Source organism: Capsicum annuum, chromosome 2 (assembly GCF_002878395.1).
Source record: "Capsicum annuum cultivar UCD-10X-F1 chromosome 2, UCD10Xv1.1, whole genome shotgun sequence".
In the NCBI taxonomy this organism is placed as follows: domain Eukaryota; kingdom Viridiplantae; phylum Streptophyta; class Magnoliopsida; order Solanales; family Solanaceae; genus Capsicum; species Capsicum annuum.
The window spans coordinates 139,503,525-139,524,212 of NC_061112.1; the positions used below are offsets into that span (position 1 = coordinate 139,503,525).

At 32.2% G+C, this 20,688-nt stretch overlaps 3 protein-coding genes across 7 annotated transcripts; 2 read left to right on the forward strand and 1 right to left on the reverse strand.

The window, feature by feature from the left end:
- Window positions 1–1,179: 1,179 nt before the first annotated feature.
- On the forward strand, window positions 1,180–6,906 carry LOC107858285. The gene is made up of 12 exons (XM_016702963.2): window positions 1,180–1,323; window positions 2,241–2,625; window positions 2,682–3,079; window positions 3,493–3,555; window positions 3,665–3,931; window positions 3,999–4,079; window positions 4,411–4,533; window positions 4,722–4,838; window positions 5,107–5,157; window positions 5,239–5,370; window positions 5,432–5,602; window positions 6,406–6,906. Exons 1-12 carry the CDS (start codon window positions 1,180–1,182, stop codon window positions 6,904–6,906), a joined length of 2,433 nt encoding a protein of 810 aa, XP_016558449.2.
- A 5,034-nt stretch (window positions 6,907–11,940) lies between these two features.
- LOC107859924 (monothiol glutaredoxin-S6) lies at window positions 11,941–17,688 on the forward strand. Of its 4 annotated transcripts, XR_007052456.1 has the most exons (7): window positions 11,989–12,512; window positions 14,013–14,086; window positions 14,329–14,427; window positions 14,554–14,689; window positions 15,188–15,283; window positions 17,034–17,140; window positions 17,241–17,688. XR_007052456.1 is itself a non-coding variant. In XM_016705086.2 (4 exons), the coding sequence occupies exons 1-4, from the start codon at window positions 12,082–12,084 to the stop codon at window positions 14,607–14,609; spliced, it is 660 nt and encodes a 219-aa protein (XP_016560572.1). In that variant the 5' UTR covers window positions 11,941–12,081; the 3' UTR covers window positions 14,610–14,926. The 4 variants fall into 4 exon arrangements, 1 of the variants encoding a protein (XP_016560572.1); XR_007052455.1 differs by having other exon boundaries at window positions 17,034–17,688; XR_007052454.1 differs by lacking the exon at window positions 15,188–15,283.
- On the reverse strand, window positions 15,858–19,914 carry LOC107859923 (probable methyltransferase PMT27). 2 transcript variants are annotated; one of them, XM_047407199.1, is made up of 9 exons: window positions 18,990–19,914; window positions 18,252–18,959; window positions 18,023–18,172; window positions 17,602–17,872; window positions 17,384–17,494; window positions 17,101–17,275; window positions 16,694–16,966; window positions 16,419–16,613; window positions 15,858–16,344 (listed from the first exon to the last, which is right to left on the reverse strand). In XM_047407199.1, the coding sequence occupies exons 1-9, from the start codon at window positions 19,569–19,571 to the stop codon at window positions 16,128–16,130; spliced, it is 2,682 nt and encodes an 893-aa protein (XP_047263155.1). In that variant the 5' UTR covers window positions 19,572–19,914; the 3' UTR covers window positions 15,858–16,127. The 2 variants fall into 2 exon arrangements, with proteins under 2 accessions (XP_047263155.1, XP_016560570.2); XM_016705084.2 differs by having other exon boundaries at window positions 18,252–19,909.
- Window positions 19,915–20,688: the final 774 nt, after the last annotated feature.

Here is a 20,688-nt window from a genome sequence, read left to right on the forward strand (position 1 = left end):
CTAAGTAAGAAGTCTTTTTTAATCAAAAGATAAATATATACATTTGCACAATAAGTGTAAAGAAACTTGGAAAATGAAAAAAAGGAGCAATAAAGAAACATTATTGTTGGGGTTCGAACCTGCGCAATCACGCAATAGAAAATTGAAAAATGATAAAAGGAGCAATAAAACGTTGTTGCTGGGGCTCGAACCTGAGCAATCACACATTAAGAGCAACTTTCAAGTGGCATACCAAACCATCTCACCAGCCAACCTAGTTGTTATTGTGAGTGCACGGCATATATTTAACATATCTGATATATATATATATAGATATACAAACGAGGCTAGTGGGTGCACGTGCACCCGCTAGCCTCAATGTAGGTCCGCCTCTAATCCTAAGCTATACATAAATATTTATTCTGCAAATCAAACTATTTATTATTACAGTATATCGTAAAGTTTTTGCTATGAATCATGCACAACGTGATACATGTGGTTTGTCGAAATTATCACGTTTTGTAGTATAATTCTAAATAGTAATTTACTACTTAAAAGAAGGAACAATTACATAAATTAGCAACTTTAAGACAATAATTACAAGTAATAACAATAGTTTTCCAAAATTATAACTATTAGCAAAAGTAGCAATAATTTACATTTTTAATTAACTGACGCGTGACATCCACTCTCTTTTTTTCACTATACGCTTTTCACGCCTCTTTACCTTCTATTTACCTATTTTCACGCACAAACAAAGATTCAATTTCCTCCAATATCTCCTTCGGCTATATTTTTTTTTCAAAATCCACAAATTTCTTCCTATATCTTGATAAACCTTGTTTCCACCTTTTATGGTAAGTGATTTTTCAGTTAATGCATGCTAAATTTTTCTTATGACTTCTTTTTTTTCTTGTTCGCCAATATTTTTTTCATATAATTATGTGTGTTTAATTTGGATTTTTTTTTGGGGGGAGGTTAATTTCGTGTGTTGATTTTTTTCTTGTTTACCAATATAATGTCAAAGCATGCACATTGTTCTATGAATTTTGATGAAATACCATCTTTTAGCCTAGGTTTAACCCAAGATGAAAACATTAACTTGGTTTCTTGTAATAATCAGCCAAAGGGAAGTCTTAACTTACAAGAGTTGAGATCGAAGAAGCGAAACGATCCACAAAAGTTTGTTGAAATAATGAAATGAAAAGCAGTGAGGGAATCTTTGTCCCCAAATCTAAAAAAAATAAAAAAACAGCGAAAAAGAGAAAGCCAGATGAAAAATTTCATTCAAGCCTGGTTTCATCTGATTATGAATCGTCATCTGAAGAAGAGAAAGTTGAGAAGGTATTGTTGCATTTGTAAAATTTTGAAGTTTATGTACAATATGTTAATATATGTATTATATATATGCAATTAATAAGTTGTATGCTTATTTTAGCTTTCAGTCAAGTTATGAAATTTGTAGTTCCCAATGTGAAGATATATATATGTTATGTTATAGATATGTAATTCTGAAAATTTATGGGATTTGTTACTTATAAGTTTTAGAGTTGTATTTATTCTATATTAGATATTTAAGATATCTATTTTTGCATTTAAGTCTTTTGTAACATATTGTATTTGATAATGTTAAGATTTTTATTTGTATATGTTTTGATTAGATAATTTGTATTTTTGTATTTAAGTCTTATGTAACATTTTGTCTTTGATAATGTTAAGATTTGTATTTGTATATGTTTTCATTAGATAATTTGTATTTTTGTATTTAAATCTTTTGTAACATATTATATTTGATAATATTAAGATTTTTATTCGTATATGTTTTGATTAGATAATTTTTATTTTTGTATTTAAATCTTGTGTAATATATTGTATTTGATAATGTTAAGATTCGTATTTGTATATGTTTTCATTAGATAATTTGTATTTGTATATGTATTTTTCATTTGTTGTGACCATCTATCGAATATATATGTATTTTGTATGTTAGGGATTACATGAAATGTATTTATTACTGGATAGTTATGTATTTTGTATTTTGTTATTGATAAAATTTGTATATGATCACTTTTTTTTTTTTTTATATGATCACAATGTATGTATTTTGATGATTGTTATCTTATATTTCTAGCAATGATGTATTCATATAATACATATGCTAATTTTTTTGTTTTTATGTTGTAATCCAACTTTGAAGATGTATTTGTATAAATACATATATGGCCTTTTTAGACATATAATTGTATTTTTATTTTTTATAGATTTTTCGCGATAAAATATATATGGCAAGAGTATTGCCTAAATTTGCACCACATATCGGTTGTCATACGATCAATGACATTGAAGACCGTATTAAGGCAATGCTAACGAAGAATCAGTTCAAGAAGTTTTGTACTGATAGTATTTTTGGTGTTTTCATGAAGAAAAAAAATTGTGTTGTGCAAGCGCAATTAGGGAGATGCATTATGTCACTGGAGACTACGGAAAGTTCAACAAGTGACATAGTAATTCGTGCAAAGGAAACAACTCTGCATTTTAGTCTTAGAGAATTTACTGTAGTAACTGGTTTGAATTGTCATTCAAACAGGGATGATTTTGGTTTTGATGAAGACGTTCCAAATAAAATTATTGATCAGTATTTTGACGGTTTCAGATTTATTCAGAAGAAGAAATTATTTGTTGTTGTTACTGATAAAATATAGGAAAAAACGAGAATGATGAAGATGCATTCAAGTTTGCTAATTTATATTTTATTTATGGATTTTTGTTGTCGTCTGTTGATACTGTCATTATTCCACGCATCCATTTTGATCTGGTGGAGAGTGATCGTTACAGGGACTATCCTTGGGGATTGGTTGCATATGAAGAATTAGCTAAAAGTTTGAATAAAAAGTTGAAACCCACAGAGATGTTTTACATGCTTCATGGAATGCCACTTGCCATCCAGATTTGGTTGTACGAGTGTTGTTCTGTTGTCCCTCGTACGGTTGCTTCCAAGGTGGATTCTCAAATTCCACGTCTTCTAAATTGGAAGACAAATTCTATTCGCCCACGATATGAATCATTGATGAAAAGTTTGTTTAATGATTCAAATGATAAGGTTAGTTTCCTAAAAATATATTGTTTTACGTGATGTTTTGATTATGTTCTAAATACATTTACTGTATTCATATATGTTAATTTACCGCTTGTGACGCCTATGCTTTGCAAGCCTACATAGGGTACAAGATCGAAAAGAATGCCGCCCTATCTAGTAAGAGCCTCTAAAGCTATGTTTGGCGAGAACAGACTGACTACTTGGAGAGGGGCGCAGACGTGAAAGCTCTATCAATAGAAAGATTCTAACTTCTTTTTATTTTATTTAGAGAGGAATGATTCCCTCGTCTGAGAACCGCCATTCACGTACTATTCCAATGAAATCAATTAGACTTCCACGGAAGTCAGACTATAAAAAACAGTGGGTGAATGATTTGCATTATTGTCAAGGTTAACTGGTTATAATGTATGTTATAGGTTGTTTTCAAGAACATTGAGCCGACACGAAAGGAGATTTCAACCTTTCAGATACCAAAGAAGGTTTTACATAGAGGTGAAAGTCATAAAGAATATTATGTTGATTCTGATGATGATTTTCAGGATCCTCCACTTAAACACCAGCTTTCAATCAGCAAAAAAAAAATATCAGGGCAATTCGTCAAATTCACCTGCCAAGAAAAAGTTGAAGAATCAATCAAAAGATGTAGATCAGCATACACCAAAAAGGACTCCTCCAAGTCGTGTTGTGAAGATGTCTTTTGTGAAGACACCAATTTTCAAGGCGATTCAATCAAAAGAAACAGTACCTTCAAACAGGAAAGACATTCTGATTCAGTCGCCTGATATGTCTTTTTTCAATCGTGAAGACGAAGATGATGTTCTTTCTAAGAAAGTGTTTGAAAAATTTCATGATGAGGTAATTTATGCTTAAGACTTTGGTATTTTCGTTTCTTTCATATCTGATTTCAATTCTTTGAATTCAGGCTCGGAAAGAGTTTAATGACATTCAAAATTTAGTAACAACAAGGTGTGATCAAATAATGAATTCAATAAATGAGATGAAGGTACAAAATTTTTAGTTTTATAAAGAATAATTGTTAAGTACAGTTGATTTTTTATATACATATACAACATATGTATTTATGTTTGAATAAATACATATTCAATATGTATTTATGTTTGAATAGATACACATTTAATATGTATTTAGGTTTTACTAAATGCATATTTAGTATGTATTTATGTTTGACTAAATACATATTTAGTTTGCATTTATGTTTGAATAAATACAAATTTAATATGTATTTAGGTTAGAGTAAATACATATTTAGTATGTGTTTATGTTTGGATAAATAGATATTTAATGATATGTATTTATATTTTTTCAATGACAAGAAACAAGAAAAGGACAAAGATTGTGACAAGGCTCAAATGGAGGAAGGTGATAAGAATACATCACCATATCAATCAACTCCAACGACTGTGGAAGGTTTTAATAAGAATCCCGAAGGCATATTGGTAAGTAATTTTGTGTTCATTTAATGTTTTAAATATATTTGATCTGTTAAATAAATATAAAACATATTTATTATGTATTTGAATAAATACATATGCATTCAGATATACATATGTAGTACAAAACTAATCAAATGTTATATTAATTTTGATCGTCATACATATTTAATATATTTTACGTGAATAAACAGGTTAAAGATTATGAATTTGTCAAGCCACAATTGGATGTAGCTGATAAGGATACTTCACCCCATGAATCCACACCAATTTTACATCATGATTTTGATAAGAATCTTGAAGGCACGTTGGTAAGTAAATTATTTTTATTCATATGTATATTAGTTTTTAATACTATTCAAATTTCTATTTATATATATGAACTATACATGTCATCATTATTTATGTTTAGGAACAGGTTATTGAAGAGATCACAAAAAAATAAAGCACCAATTTTACGGAGTTGTATAATGCGGATAATGATGTTGTTTTGGTAATTTGTTGATTCTTATTTTTATGATGCATATTAATATAGGTAATATTAATATTTTCAATGTTTTATTGTTTCATTTATTAAAGGACAAAATTGATACCTCCGTGCATGAAGCAAGAGATTTCTGTGATTCAACGGTATGATGAATGAATTAATATTGTATTTTAATTTCTGAACAAATATTGATGTTATTTAATATGTTTCAACATGTTGAACAGAACAAAAAAATTATTGATGAAAGTGTGGGTGAAGCACAATTTTCCTCACAAAACACATTTCCAGATAAGGTGCTTAGAAGTATCAATCTTGATTTCATACAACAAAATTTGAGAGTTCGAGATGATTCAAAGGTGTGCTTAATTCCTACATAATTTGTGTTTACTTTCTTTGTTACTGTATCAACTTTAAAAGATTTGTGTATATTATAAACAAAACACTGAAGCGGCTGCAGAAATAATTGAAAATACATCAATGGCTGATTGTGAGAAACCAAATTTGGATGAACAAATTAATTCAGAAGTCCACACCCATGAAGCAGTTTTTGGAGAAGGAAAGTCTCAACCAAATTTACGTGATTCCCAAGTAACAATTCTGATGAGTTGCTACCCAGTCTTAACGAATATGTGAATCTGGAAAGAAGCATTATTGTTCATCCATCTGCAAATAAAGAATAAACTCCTGTGAATGTTTCAAGAATTAAGAGACCATCTAAATTCAAGGAATCACCATTCACTACGAAATTTGGTTCAGCAGAAGGTTTGCGCTTTTAATTTTTTTTTGGTTGTATATACCAAACTTCTTTATTTTATTTATTTATTATTTTTTCCATTTTATTATAATTATAAAGGAAGCACAGAAGTGCAGACAAAAAAATTCAAATTGAAGCATCCATTTGTATCTCATTCAATTTTTGATATTGAAGACACTAAGGTCACCAATAAGTTCATGAAGTGGCTTTCAGTAGACCTTCTCAAATATCATGCAAAGAAGTAAGTACTTTACAACTTAATTATATTATTCATTTACATTTTCTGTTTATTATTAAGTATTATGTTTAATCAATTAACAGAAGCAACAAAGGGGAACATTATCTGAAAAACAAGTCCAAGATATCAGCTTTGAATTTTGGCATTCTATCAGTTGAAGACAAGAATTGGTTCTACGTTATAGGTACTCCTGGATAGTCATGGTCAGATGAGGTGAGTTACATATTTATATTATAATTACTTATAGTGATTATCTATAATATGTATTTTCTTATATGCATATGCAGTATATCATATGCTCAGATACATATGCACATGAGTACATACATATAGTGGCTTACACATTAAAAATTTAATTTTGGGTAGTTGCTTTTACAAATCTTCTTTTATTTGATGCAGCAAATTGATGTTTGCCTATACTATTTGAGAAAGAAATCCAAGTATGAACCAAATAGCTCATATATGTATAGCACAGTTGACTGTAATTTCATGAACATTGTAAGAGCTGTGTATTCAATTGATGATTCAACGCTTAATGCTGGTGGAAAGAAATACCATTTGAATGAGTACATAAGTGAATTTCACATGCATGGTGCTGTTCCATGGCATACAGTTGATCATATATTTATTCCTATCAACATAAATTCCAAACATCACTGGGTTCTGGCTGTACTTTCTTTCAACAGTAGATGCATATATGTATATGATTCACTGTCATCTGCTGATCATGATTCTGCTGTACTTGCTGAAGTTGAGAAGTTAGCTGAGGTTATACCTTACTGTCTTTTGGCATGTAAATTCTATGAGAAGAAGGGTATTGATATTGACAACCATCCAAATTACAAACTAAATGATAAACATGATCTTTTTGATGTTTACATTGTGGAAGATTTGCCTTAACAATCATGTGGCAGCTTGTAAGTTTTGAATATACATATTATTTGTTTTTATATATATATATATATATATATATATATATATATATATATATATATATATATATATTCTCATGTTATACTAATACTTATTAATTTTTCTATATGCAGGGATTGTGGGTTATATATGATTACATATGCTGAGTGCCTTACATTTGGTGGAAGTGTTTCAAAAGTTGACTTTAATCCAGATCTTCTCCGCACGAGATACGCTTCAATGTTATGAAATTATGATACAAAAAAACAAGAAGAGAAAACACAAAGTGATGATGAAGCACCAAGTAGGCCTCGTAGGGAAATTCAGATAACAAAAGTTACTGAAGTACATGATATTTGACTTTTATTTTGAGATGGATGTTTTTGATAATAATAAACATTTTGTTGACGATCTTTTTGTTTAATATATTTTAGGTTTCATATGTTAATTCAATCATCAATGGCAATATTTTTCTATGTTTAATTATTGTGATATTTAATTTTTGTGCTGTTTATCTCACAATATTTAGTTTAATTTACTATTATGCATATATACAAAAATAAATATATAACAAAGCATATGTATTTTAAGCATAATGAAAATGTATATATGTATTTAACGCATATGTATTTATGTTTTTAATATTCACAGATATGAATTTATGTATTTATAAAGATATCCATTTGTATATACGTATTTCTGCATAATGTATTTCATGTATTATCATAATTATAAAAGATACTTTATGTATTTTATTAATAAAAAAAATAAAAACTTTCCAACAAATTAAGAATAACAACATCAATAACATCATATTTTTTTTAAGCATAAATAAAGTTTATATATAAATACAATTAACGCATATGTATTTATGTATTTATTTTTCACACATATGTATATACATATTTACATAGATATCCTTTTGTATTTATGTATTTCTGCATAACATATTTCATGTATTATCATAATATAAATTTTTTTTATGTATTATATTAATAAAGAAAAACAAAAACTTTCAATCAAATCAAGCATAAAAACTTCAATAAGATCAAACATTTCTTTAAAAGTAAAAAACAAATATATTTTAATCATAATGAAAATGTATATATATATATTTAACACATATGTATTTATGTATTCAATCTTCACACATATGTATATATGTATTTAAATAGATATCCGTTTATATATACATATATATATATATATATATATATATATATATATATATATATATTTCTGCACTATGTATTTCATGTATTATCATAATATAAAAGTTACTTTATGTATTTTATTAATAAAGAAAAACAAAAACTTTCAATCACATTAAGCATAACAACTTCTATAAGATCAAACATTTTTTAAAAAGTAAAAATCAAATATATTTTATTCAAGAAAAAAAACTTCAATTGTTTATAACTAAATACATCAACCGACTTATCATTTGTTGTATTTCCTACATGAATGCCTATTGTGTCCTTTACATCCGCATGAACTACAACAATTTTTACTTTTCTTTCTAAACATATCTCTTTCGGACTTTTCACGATCCTTCTTAGCATGCCTTCCAGGGGGTCGCTTGTATTTTAGGGGCAGAACTACCTCAATCAAAATTTCATTTGGAATTATCCAGTCATCTTTGTGTGGTAGAGGATAAACTGGAACATCATATGTTCTCAAGACTGTTTTTGACTTGTATAGATCAGAACAATATGGTCCCTTCTTAAAATTCTTGCTATCAAGAACTGCACAAGCATGAACACACGGTATCTCATCCAACTGAAATGCATTGCAAGAACATTTTCTTTCCTTAAGACAAATAATAAAATGTTTCTCCTTGTCGTGGACTGTATAGATATATTCTGATGCAGGTATAACCTAAAATTATTAAACAAAAATAATTTACAAAGTTATATCAAAAATAATTTGGCATATGTATTTGACCATCTCAACATATGTATTTTTCTGCCATTCATATGTATTTTTATTAAAGAATATAATTTATTTAATTTCTTATATGAATATGAAAATATATCCATAAAACAAATGAAAAAACTAATATATCTACATTTAGAATAAAGAGTTAAATTTCATCATACCTTCATACGTGTACTCTCCACCTTATTCTGTTGTAGAATTTTTTGAAACTTACCAATAAGATCTGTAAAAGTATACAACGCCTGCTGTTTGTTTTCACAATTCCATCTACCAAACATCAATCTAACTTCCTCTAGAAAATCATATATTGATAGTTCTCTAGCCGATACTAGTGCAACATTAATTGATTCGGCACTGTTTGATGTCAAAGTTTATCCCCTATGAACTGATGCATATGATCTAGCCCACTTATCGTATCCCGCCAAATTCAAGTAATTCTTCACTCTAACATCAACTGCCTCCACCTTCACCATTAAACTGTGAAATTCAGTCTTTGAATATGATTTTGCCATTGCAGGATAATGCATCATGTGATTTTCTAAAGTTTTTTTTTCACATTTTTCCATAAATGCCACATACAAGCAAAATGTGTTACATCATTATACACCTCACTTACAACTTTTATGATGCTTGCATTACGATCAGAAACTACGCACATTTCTCTTTTTTCACCATATGCTTCCTTCAGATTTTCAAAGAACCAAGTTCAAGAAGCATCATTTTCGAAATCAAGAACTCCATAGACCAAAGGAAATATATGTCCTTCATGTTCAAAAAATTCATATAAGCATACATGATTTTTGACAAATCAAATAATGCACATTTATATTATTACTTCATACAGCTGCAAAGATTCTAAACTTCCAGAGGATAACTAAAACTTCTACATATGTATATTTTAAATACAATTTACTTTCAACAATAATAACTGAATCTCATTACATAAACAATATATATATGTATATTCTAAATACATACAGCTGGAAACATATTTGAAATCAAATATATTTATAATTAAATATCTTACCAGCTCCATCCATGGTACATGCAGCTACGAAAATTTCATTATGCAGTCCTCTTAGATGACTTGCATCAACAACTATGACAGGTCTGCAATGCGTGAATCCTTGAATGAAGGCAGTTAGTGCAACTTATTGTCTTCATTCTTTTTCATTCTTATATGTGAACCGGGATTAGTGTTTAACACATGAATATATGTAGGAAGTTTCCCGTATGATGCTGCTGGTTTCCCTCATAACTCTTCAAGTGCTTGCTCCTTGGCTCGCCAACACATAATATATGTTAAATCCATACACATGTCTTCCTTCATATCACTTCTGATTTCAGATGGATTGTATTTCCGTTTGTGGCATTTAAATTTTGGTTTGACTATACCACTAATCAACTTACTAGTAGCATACAATTTAGGATAAATATTATCTTTGATCAGACAAATATATTCTGGTAAAAATTCTCTAACATTAAACATTCCAGATTCATCGATACCAGATGCACGAAATAAAAAAATTACCAGATCTGCACAACAACGTATAACTGCAAAAAAAAAAAATAATACATTTGCTCAAATACAATTAACCATCTGAAAAAAATAAATAACTAAATGCATAATACACTTACCAGGTTTTCCTCGATCTTACAGATAGTCTTCGAAACTTTTCACGAATTGAATAGTCCTTCATAACTGATTTTAATACTCTTTTTGAGATATAAACTTGATCAACCTTAATATGTTTATGATGTGGGTCGAAGATAATAACTCTACTTGTATCCATTTCAAATACATCTAAATATTCTTCTGATGGAGTAACTATTAACGCCCTTTGAGTACTTGTATTTCCCACGTTACTCGCACTGATAGACATCTTTAGACTTTTCAAATTACACAATGATGAACTTACAATTCTGCTGAAATTATCCTTGTCAGAAACACTTACATATAAAGGCAAATTACTCAAATCCTTCAACTCTTTTTTTCTGCATAATATAGACCTTCAAATCCATATCATTACGTATACGTATTTTCTCTGAACTATCTGTTAATTGATATTCGATTTCAATGCATTTGCATGTCAAATCAACATCAACATGAGAAGCAAGTATCATGTACAGTTGGTCATATGTAGAGTTTACGCTCAACAATATCGCATCACTCATGTACTCTTCATATTCTTGCTCATAATTCCATCTTCCTGAATGTTTAACAAGAACAACAATGCTTCCCATCTTCAATCTATAGAAAATCACAAAATAGTAAAAAATAAATTAAATATCTAATTCGTAGTATAACAACAACAAATTCGCTAATACAAAACTCCAAAACGAATTCAAACAAAAATAATTTAATTGAAACCAACTTATCAAAAATTAAAATTCAGATTAACGTTTTACAATTGTTTCTCAACTTTCAAACTTTATAACAACAACACCGTATTCGAAATTGTAAAAAAAAATGCTTCAACAATTTATTCTGAAAATTTTTAAAATTTACATACTATATCAAAATTTTGTATTCCGTGAAAATTACACATATTTGATACAATTTCTTCAGTAAATTTCAGAATATAATTATACTGAAACCACAAATCGAATAAAGTTTTAAGATCAATACCTGTAATTGCACGTTTTTTCTTTTTAAATGTGCTTCAAAATACTAGTCGATGAGAAAAAAAATTATGTTTAACCAGTACTTCTGTAATTTGAATATGTATTTTGGATTTTGATTTTAGTTTCTGTTTATGAAAAAAGCTATTTGAATTTGAATTATTTGTTGTAATTTAACGGTGATGTAAAAAAAGAGTTTTAAAAGATAAGGGAGTGAATGTAAAAAGAGAGTTTTAAAAGATAAGGGAATCTGTCAATTAAATAAATTAGGGAACCATTTTTTTACCATTTTAAACTGAAACTGATTAACATTATATTAGGAAAATAATATTCTGTTGTATATGTATTTAACTAATAATAGTTTACTCAAATATAAAATACATATTGCTATTTTTTATAATTTTAAAATTATCACTAGAAAAATTACAATTAATGTTGTATAATTGCTATTTTTGAAATTTTGCCTTACAACAAAGAGTCACTAAACTTGTACGATTACTGAATGGGCTATTCATCCAAACGAAAGATCACTTAAAAGTAAAAAAAAAGTAAAATTTGAGAAGGCCCAAAAGTAAATCTTCCGTTGTTGTCTTTACAGTGAAAATGACAGTCAACTCCGTCGTGATCCAGATCAAACCGGCGGCTCGTTTAACCAAAATAGAAAACCGGTTCTTCAGTCAATATCTTCCTACTAAACCCGGTTTCCGGTTCCCCACTCCCAAATCACGTGATCTCCCAAAAATCCCCGCCGTTGAACAGTTTGCCACCGAGATCCACGGTCAGAAACCCCTGTTGGCCCTTTTGTCCAAAACTCAACAGTTTTTTGGGAGCACAACTGTTGGTGAAATAGAAAGGGAGAAAATGGAGGTCAATGGTTGTTTCAAGCGCAATCTTCTTCTGATGCTTACTGTATTTGGATTTATGGCGATAGTGAAAGGTCCAGCAGAAGCCCTAGCTTCTAGTTCTCCTTCTGCTTTTGTTCAAAATGTCATCTACTCTAACAAGATCGCTATCTTTTCCAAATCCTATTGCCCGTAAGTATATCAAACTTAAGGATTGATTAGAAAATTGTTAATTTTAAACATCTATCTTTTCTTTGCTTTCTAGGGTTTCTATTCTGCTTTGCTTGTTGGCTGGACTAATTTGCTCTTTTATCTTCTTCCATGTTAATTTTGTCGACATCACTAAGAGTTTGCACTCTATTGGATTTAACGATACGATACAATAAACTTTAAGCAACAATCAAAACAAACATTGTATTGACTAACGGCACAATACAATAGGTGATAACCATCCAAACAAGCTGTGATAGTTTAGGTGCACCTCGGCTAATCAACTGGAACCTGTATAAAACACAAGCACATATTGCCAAGGTAGGTCAGGGGTGCATGATTACTGGAGTAGTAGCCAAGGAGAACTGCAGTTGGTCTTAATTAGGACCAAATGCAGAATATTTAAGGCTGCTACTGCACCAGGGTGGCTGCGTGCGCAATGAAGAAGAGCTGTGATCACAGTTGGACTATTTCCGGCCTGATTTACTATGTTTAGACTTTGGCTGATTTAGTCATTTACAGCTAGACAGTGGCCTTCTTGTGGATTGATTTCCACCTGAGGGTGACTGATAACAGTAGTTTCATCTTGGTTCTAAGTAGGAGGTAATTTGTATATTTCTAATTGTTGCCTATAAGGGTGACTGATAACATCAAAAAAGGGGCAGCCCAGTGCACTAAAGCTACCGCTATGCGCAGTGTCCGGGGAAGGGCCACCACAAGGGTGTATCGTACGCAGCCTTATCTTGCATTTCTGCCAGAGGTGTTTCCAAGGCTTGAACCCGTGACCTCCTGGTCACATGGCCGCAACTTTACCAGTTACTCCAAGGCTCCCCTTCTAGGTGACTGATAACATCGCTTTCTTTATTTTAATTGTTCAATTCCATATTGTTTCCACCATAATTTGGTATCACAACAAGTGTTTGTAGCTGTGGACAACTTTTCTAGACATCAAGTGCCTTTCATTCCTCTTCAATATCGGAATTTGGAAATAATTGCTATGTGTGTATGAAGAGCACACAATAAAAGTAAAAGATTAGCTTTTACATCCTTCCCATCTTCCTTTTATTGTAGTTCTGAATTACGAGTCTAAAGGGTCTTAAAATCAGACCTTTCATTTTGGCGAAGGAGGAAGCTAGTGAGAAACCAACCGATGTAATAGCCGATCATATGATTTATAATGTTCTCCTTGCTTCTTGAAATAAACACTATATAAGGTGAAGATATCCCATAAATAACATTTAGGAAAATGGATTTGAGGCATCATAGGCTAGTGGTGCTCTGTATCACATCATATTTTTATGTTGTGTCTTCTTTTATTTAATTCTCTGCTTGTTTTCACATTTATCTTTACCATAAAAAGAAAGAAGAATCATAAAATACGTCCTGTTTGAGAATCGAAATAGCTTCCTAAGTGCATGTTAATATTTTGAAGTTTGTTCTTTCTCATGCTATTGTTTAAATTGTATTATTTTTCGACAATAGGTACTGCAAGCGTGCCAAACGCATCTTCAATGAACTTCAAGAACAACCATTTGTGGTGGAGCTTGATCTTCGAGGTAATTTATTGTCTATAACCCCCCACCCCCCACCCCTACCCACCCCGGAAACCTGTAGAAAGAAATAAATATAAAGAAAAGTACTTGAAAAGTATTCATGCAAGGAAATGCAATTTTCATTGACTATCTCATTGCCTATCTGTGTTTCCTCCTCCCAAGAACTATAATTAGTCTACATTGATTGTCATATCTAGTGATGGAAGTTTATGGATTTGTTTCAAACTTATGATATATCTTTTCAGATGACGGCGGCCGTATTCAAGAGGTCCTTCTAGATCTGGTGGGTCGCAGCACAGTCCCACAAGTATTTGTGAATGGGAAGCATATTGGTGGTTCAGATGGTAGGCTTTGTGATTTCAATTGTCTGATTCCTTTTCTCCTGACCTGCTATCATCAGCTTGTAACACTTGATTCTTCTTGTTTTTGATTGTTTTCATTGTTTTCATTGTTTATTGGCTTCTTATTAGATCTCCAAAATGCTGTCAAGAGTGGGCATTTGCAAAGTCTTCTCAAGAAAGAGTGAAGTACTGAAGTCAATAGATTAAAGCATCTTCCTGAAATCCTGAAGCTGCAATGCACTCATGTAGAGCTTAGTTAAGTTTGGTAGGTTCTGGTCTAAGCTAAAAATTTGTATGCTGATATGCTGATCATTTCGTTTCTTATACTGAAAATATGGTACTTGGATAAAAAACAATGGCTTTGAACTTAGTTACAGTGCTTATGACCTTCACTAGTTATAACTTTCAGCATGCAATTCTAGTCGTTTGTTTACAAATGAACAAAAGTAAAATGGGGTACAACTATATCAGTTATTAAGTACATACTCCGCTCCTATTCCAATTATGTTGTTCAAATTTCAAAATTTGGTATGCAACTTTATTTGCATCTAGATTCTAGAACCAGTGGATAAATCTTCTGTGCAATGGCATGATGAATAACTTGTATAGATCCAAATTGTATTTAGAGACATAAGAACGAAGAGATTTCATGATTGGCACATGAAGTGACCTTTTAAAAGGAGTCTTTTAATTCATCTAGAGAAATATCCAGTGGCCTAATCTGTTGCATTTGATAAGTACTGCTAAGTGCCATTTTTGACAGGCTCTGCAGATCCATTCCCATCTCAATAGAATGATTTGGTAAGGGCAGATTATGTCCTATGATCGATTGAAGGTGTCATGCAGTCAACTCAAATATGTACGACTTTTAATCTATCTTTGCCATAGTTAGTTCAATTCTGTCTGACTTTTAATCTATGTCAAAGCAACGCAGAACAAATTGTTAAACCAATCCTATAGCTGACCAACTGAATTGGTTCAGCCAATCTTTCTACTAGAAACACTACTTTTTGTCTGATTCGGATGCGTTAAGCATGCTGTCAGCGCTGATACTAAACTAAGATCATACTCTCTGGGGGATTGATAGTTGCATTATTTAGAGCTTCTTTATTCGTAGATAGAAGTGGATTCAGAATCGTGTTTTGTCAAAGGCATAACTTGTTTTGATGTGCTTCAAATCCATTCTGAGTTCGCTCCAAAAGATATATGAACTCAGAGAACTCACTCCAAAAAAGGTTTTGTTCTCTTTGTTGTCCTTTCGATGGTAGTTGTCTTGGACAAATGAATTTGGTGAGTAGAAAAATACATACAAATAATCCGCGCAGAAAGAGAAAAATGGCAAGGGCTTGGAGACATGCTTGATGAAGAGATTAAGAAATGAAGTTGAAAAGTGGCAAGGGCTTGGAGACATGCTTGAGGAGGAGATTAAGAGATAGTGAACTTAAGATCCCTGTTGTTGTGATTATGTATTTGCATGCTAAATGTAAACGCAATTAATCAATAATAACAGCTACGGCATTTGCCTGCAGCACTTTGCCTTTTTTATCTATCAAAAAATAAAAAGTAAAAAATAAAAAATATATAAATGAAAAATAAATAACAAGAGCTACGGCAGCATCTGTTTGCCTGCTCGCAGCAGTATATGAAGACCTTTAGGCTACAGAGTAAGAATTGCTTGTTACAGATTAGATCATTAGAGAGTCTCAGGTGGGTGCAACAGTAGCATTTGGCCGCCAGAAAGTCTTCTGTGCACTTAATATTCCAACTTGGTTCTGGGAGATCCTCTTCCGGATTTCCCAATGTAGAGACTTGAGTAAGTTTTCTACTTCCTTAGTAGTAACAGAGTCATCACGGACAATCAATTTACCTCCAGGTCTAACTATTCTGTCAACTTCTGCGATTACCGCAACAATTTTGCACCTACAAAGGCAACATGAAAGTCATCAATTAGCCCACTGTAAAAGAGGTCTACAATGGTTAGCTACTAGTATTACCTCTTCTTCAACTGGGAGAAAAGATGATCAGCATGTAGAAGATCGTAGGTCCTTGGGTATGTACTAAACGATTCACACCAATCATGATAAATCCCAAAAAGACCACGCTCATATATTATAGGAAGTGTATCCGGAGCATTGACATTCACCACATTCAACACCCACATTTTGAGATCTCTAAGTGCTGCAGCAAACCTGTTGGTTAATACGAGGAGCCTTTTATTAGTAATCTGTTCCGGTGCATAAGCAGAGGTAAGAAGAGAGAAGTTAACTACCCTCCATATGCTGCTCTCATGTCCATGGCATTTCTCACATTTTTCCAGCTAATTCCCAACCCATTCATATACACCTTGCTTACCAAACGTTTCCAATGCTCTAAATCTGCTGAGAAGTCATCTGGCGCTGGTTTTCCATAAATTCCAATTTGTGATTGGTTTAGCCAGTATGGAGGTGTCTGCAATCGCTCAGGCCACTCTACGGGCCACCTATATCCTCTTTCCGTTTCTTTACTTGGCACCCTATGCATACATGAATGGAAGGGGACATACCTGAAATATGTGTAATCCAATCATTTTAGAAGTTATTCTTTGTAGTTATTGTAAATGGCATTGGCAGGCATGTTTCACTAAGTAAACAAATTGGCGGAGGAGAAATTGTTATTCTACTCTCACGGTGAGCTTACCAGGCTGCATTAGGATCATCATCTGGTTTACACATTGGAGGTTTGTTTTGTTGTCTTTGATCGTAGCAATCATTTGTGTCTGATTTGTGGTAGATGGCAACACCAACTGAGTTTAATTTGTCCTTCTTTATGGTTACAAGCTCCCAGCACATGGCCACCGTCAAGTTAGACATTTCTGATAATAGAGAGCCGAGCAAGGGAAAGGGAAAGGAAAAGGAAAAGGAAAAAAACACGTCAATTTGAATCTATTGGCATTTAGGGAAAGAGATGATTAGGATCTTACGCTTCCATATCTCGACATCTTCTTCAAGAGTTTGGTAGACGGGAGTTGCAGACCAGGCAAAGTAACCTCCGGGGCGAAGGACGCGATTCAGTTCCAGAAGAAGAGCACCACCTTCATTGCAAATTTAAACTTTAATTCATAGACACAGCTCAAAAGCAAAGTCCAAATGAGGACTTGAATTTTCAGATAGGTCTAAATATATGATGTCTAGGAAATACCTTGCTCATGCCAAGGGACTCTGCAGCGTGCACAATGCACAAGATCAAAAACTCCACTTGGAAATGGCAATCTTTGAGTACCCATCACAGCAGATATTGCAGGTATTCCCCTTTCCAGTGCGAATTGAACTTGTGCCTCATGTTCATCTTTAGGTGCGAAAGACATTGCAAGAACGTCCCTCTCGAAAAGATAACCACCAAAACTAGCGACTCCACAGCCAACATCTAACACTACTCTAGTACGCTTTCCCCATGCTATATCCGGAACTGCCTACAACCAATTGATTGACATAAATCACCGGCATCAATAAAATGTCAAATGTAGTACTCCAGCTACTATAATTAGTTTGAAAATGTTCAACTTTTTGGGTTTATCGTCCTATGATGTTGTTTTTGAAGTCTTTCGTGATGGATAGCATACCTCTTGTACAAAATCAAGGTAATGTAATGCTCCATGGATAAACTGAGTACCTCCACCTGGGAAAGTCAGGAATTCACCAGAAACCTTCACCCAGTTTTGGTGCCCCTTCACCTCTGCTAACAATGTATGAGGCACATTATGGTACCATATCTGGATAAAGCAGTAATTCACAAAGGATCAACATTTTCCCATATTAAGTACTAACAAAGTAGTTTAAATAGACGACTACCTTATCTCTGCTTTTAGGCCACTCAATTGGCGTCTTGTATCCCTGAGGCAACGAGACGAGACAGGTAGGAGCTTCCTGAGGACAATGCCTTTCACGATGTTCATAATGCTTTGTGGTTTTTAGCTTCTTTATTGCTTCTTCGTTGTCTAAACATGGTATGTAGTCTGCATGGGCTTCCACCTTGCATAGCTGCCAATTCTGTTCTGGAACGCTGCTGTCTTGGTTATTTGTTCCGACTGTTCGTCTTTCTTTCTGGTTCACTGACTGATCAGCTTGTGTCGACCAGGTCTTCTTTGATTCTTTAGACTCTTTTGGTACAATGGTTTCCCCGGTCTTGTTATTTTCATTATTCAGAACAGGTACATTACTAGTTAAGTTTACGGGAGCCTTATGATCATTTTGAATCTTATCATCTTTGACTATGGGTGCTTCGTCATGTTTGATTTGTTCTTTACTCGTTACCCCTTGAGTATGTTCTTCTGATGGTTTCAGTTTCTGTTGCATTTGGTCATCTTCCTGTTGTTGATGCTGCTCCAGCCGTTTTTGTTGGTCGTGATCTGATAATATGTTGTTCGTGTTATCTGCTGAAACTCCATGGGCATCGTTTCCTGAATCCAAAGAGACGTCCTCTTCACCCTTTTCTTTTCCGGTTGTTGGCTTCGCGATTGCTGCAGTTATTTGTTCAGCTTCTTGCTTGTGAGTGATTGATTGTTCAGCTTCTTGCTTGTGAGTGATTGAACTTTCCTCAGAAGTTTGTGTCTCCAAGTGTTTCTGCTTCTCTTCCTCTTCAATAGATTCGGTTCCATGCAATCCCTGAGTGTTCTCTGCCGCAACTACATTCACATTTTTCTTCTCATCCTCTGGCTTTCCATTTTCATCACTTCGCAATGATTGATCAACATTCGCGTTAAAACTATCTCCACCCCTAGAATCCTTAGTATTATCTGATGAGACATCTGTCTGGAGCTTGTCAATTTCGTTAGTCTCCTGAGGTCGGTTAGTATCGCCAGTTTTAAGGGCATCATCAGGAAGGTCTCCTTGTGAGTCTTTGAAAACAGGAAGTGTTTTTGCACTCTCCTTTTGAGTTTTTTGGGCATCATCAGAAATGGTCTTGTGGGCATTCATAATGGTGGAAGCAATAGAAGAAGAAGTGGAAGAATCGCTTGATGTTCGAGTAGTGGATTTGGTAGGAATAATAGAGGTGGAGGTGAGAAGCCATACTCCCAACACACATAATGACAGAAAAATGATAGTACTAATAGTTGATGAATAGGAAGAAGAGGATGGTCTTCTGCCCAAACGAGCTCTTGTTGTTGGCATATTTAGTTGATTTTGGATTACATTCAATTTGTTATAGCATTAGCTAATTTAGGTTCTAGCCTTTATGTTGAAATTGGTAAAATAAAACAAGTGGAAAATAAGTTGAGAGGATTCAGTTTGTTTTGTGGACGAAGATGAAAGCCTAAGAAAGTGAGAAATAGTCCAAGCTGGATTATCAATGATCCAATAGAGTAGGGAAAGGAAACAACTTGTTACACTCATTTGATTCTTTTTTTTTTAACCAAAATAATATAAATATCAAACAAACTAAAATTAATGCAAAATGTAAAAGGTAACTAGAATGATTTTCTTTGTCGCTAACAACACTAACGTTTTACACCATTTACTGACTTACAATGCCAAAGAAAATTAGTCTGGTTATTGTTAAAAAATGTGCCTTAATTTTGTTAAGTTGTTTAATATTTATATTATTTTTGTTAAGAATTCTCATTTAACTCCTTCAATCGAGGAATGACTTTTTTTTTGGAGGAATAACTTTTTTGTTCGAAAAAAGATAAATAAGTTAGACATTTGAATTTGACTTGTACTTAGAATGCTAAGTGAACATATCTAGCTGTAAATGGAGAATCTAGCATGGCCCAAGATTGCCGTCCAAATAATTCTTAAACTCCCAGCCCACTTCCAGATTACCAAAGGAAATTTGCACAGATACTAAATATATGAATAAAGGCGTCTGCCGTCTAAAGTAAAATTTTAATACAAGGCTTTAAAGTTATTCATATACATAATATATAAAAAATTAGTGTGACCTTTTTGTTTCATAAGTGTTGTTTTTACTGTAGTAACGTATTTGACATACTAATATTATTATTTATAATAATAAGGATTAATTTAAGTTAATAAAACGTTAATCATGTATTTTTAATATATTACCTTGGCTATTATTGTAAAAATATTATTTATTACTATAAAGATTTGAGTAGTTGGTTCAAAGTTTTTAAAATATTTATATTGAATGATGATAGTCTTTTTTTTTATATTTTATATATAGATTTTGTACATTTCTATTACTATATTGAATATTGTTAAATAAGAAAATAAAATTATAAAACACGAATAAAATTTTTTTGCAGCCTCAAATTTTAAGGAGTCACCC

What these genes read in the sequence shown, in the direction of transcription:
- LOC107859923 (XM_016705084.2), bottom strand. Translation starts at nt 19,571, where the DNA reads ATGCCAACAACAAGAGCTCGTTTGGGCAGAAGACCATCCTCTTCTTCC. An exon ending in ACCTTGATTTTGTACAAGAG is followed by an intron (nt 17,873 to 18,022) that starts GTATGCTATCCA and finishes AATTGGTTGTAG; the next exon opens with GCAGTTCCGGATATAGCATG. An exon ending in ATGAGAGCAGCATATGGAGG is followed by an intron (nt 16,614 to 16,693) that starts GTAGTTAACTTC and finishes ATTAACCAACAG; the next exon opens with GTTTGCTGCAGCACTTAGAG.
- LOC107858285 (XM_016702963.2), top strand. Translation starts at nt 1,180, where the DNA reads ATGAAAAGCAGTGAGGGAATCTTTGTCCCCAAATCTAAAAAAAATAAA. An exon ending in TATTGATCAGTATTTTGACG is followed by an intron (nt 2,626 to 2,681) that starts GTTTCAGATTTA and finishes GATAAAATATAG; the next exon opens with GAAAAAACGAGAATGATGAA. An exon ending in TTGAAAAATTTCATGATGAG is followed by an intron (nt 3,932 to 3,998) that starts GTAATTTATGCT and finishes CTTTGAATTCAG; the next exon opens with GCTCGGAAAGAGTTTAATGA.
- LOC107859924 (XM_016705086.2), top strand. Translation starts at nt 12,082, where the DNA reads ATGACAGTCAACTCCGTCGTGATCCAGATCAAACCGGCGGCTCGTTTA. An exon ending in GGTGGAGCTTGATCTTCGAG is followed by an intron (nt 14,087 to 14,328) that starts GTAATTTATTGT and finishes ATATCTTTTCAG; the next exon opens with ATGACGGCGGCCGTATTCAA. An exon ending in GCATATTGGTGGTTCAGATG is followed by an intron (nt 14,428 to 14,553) that starts GTAGGCTTTGTG and finishes GCTTCTTATTAG; the next exon opens with ATCTCCAAAATGCTGTCAAG.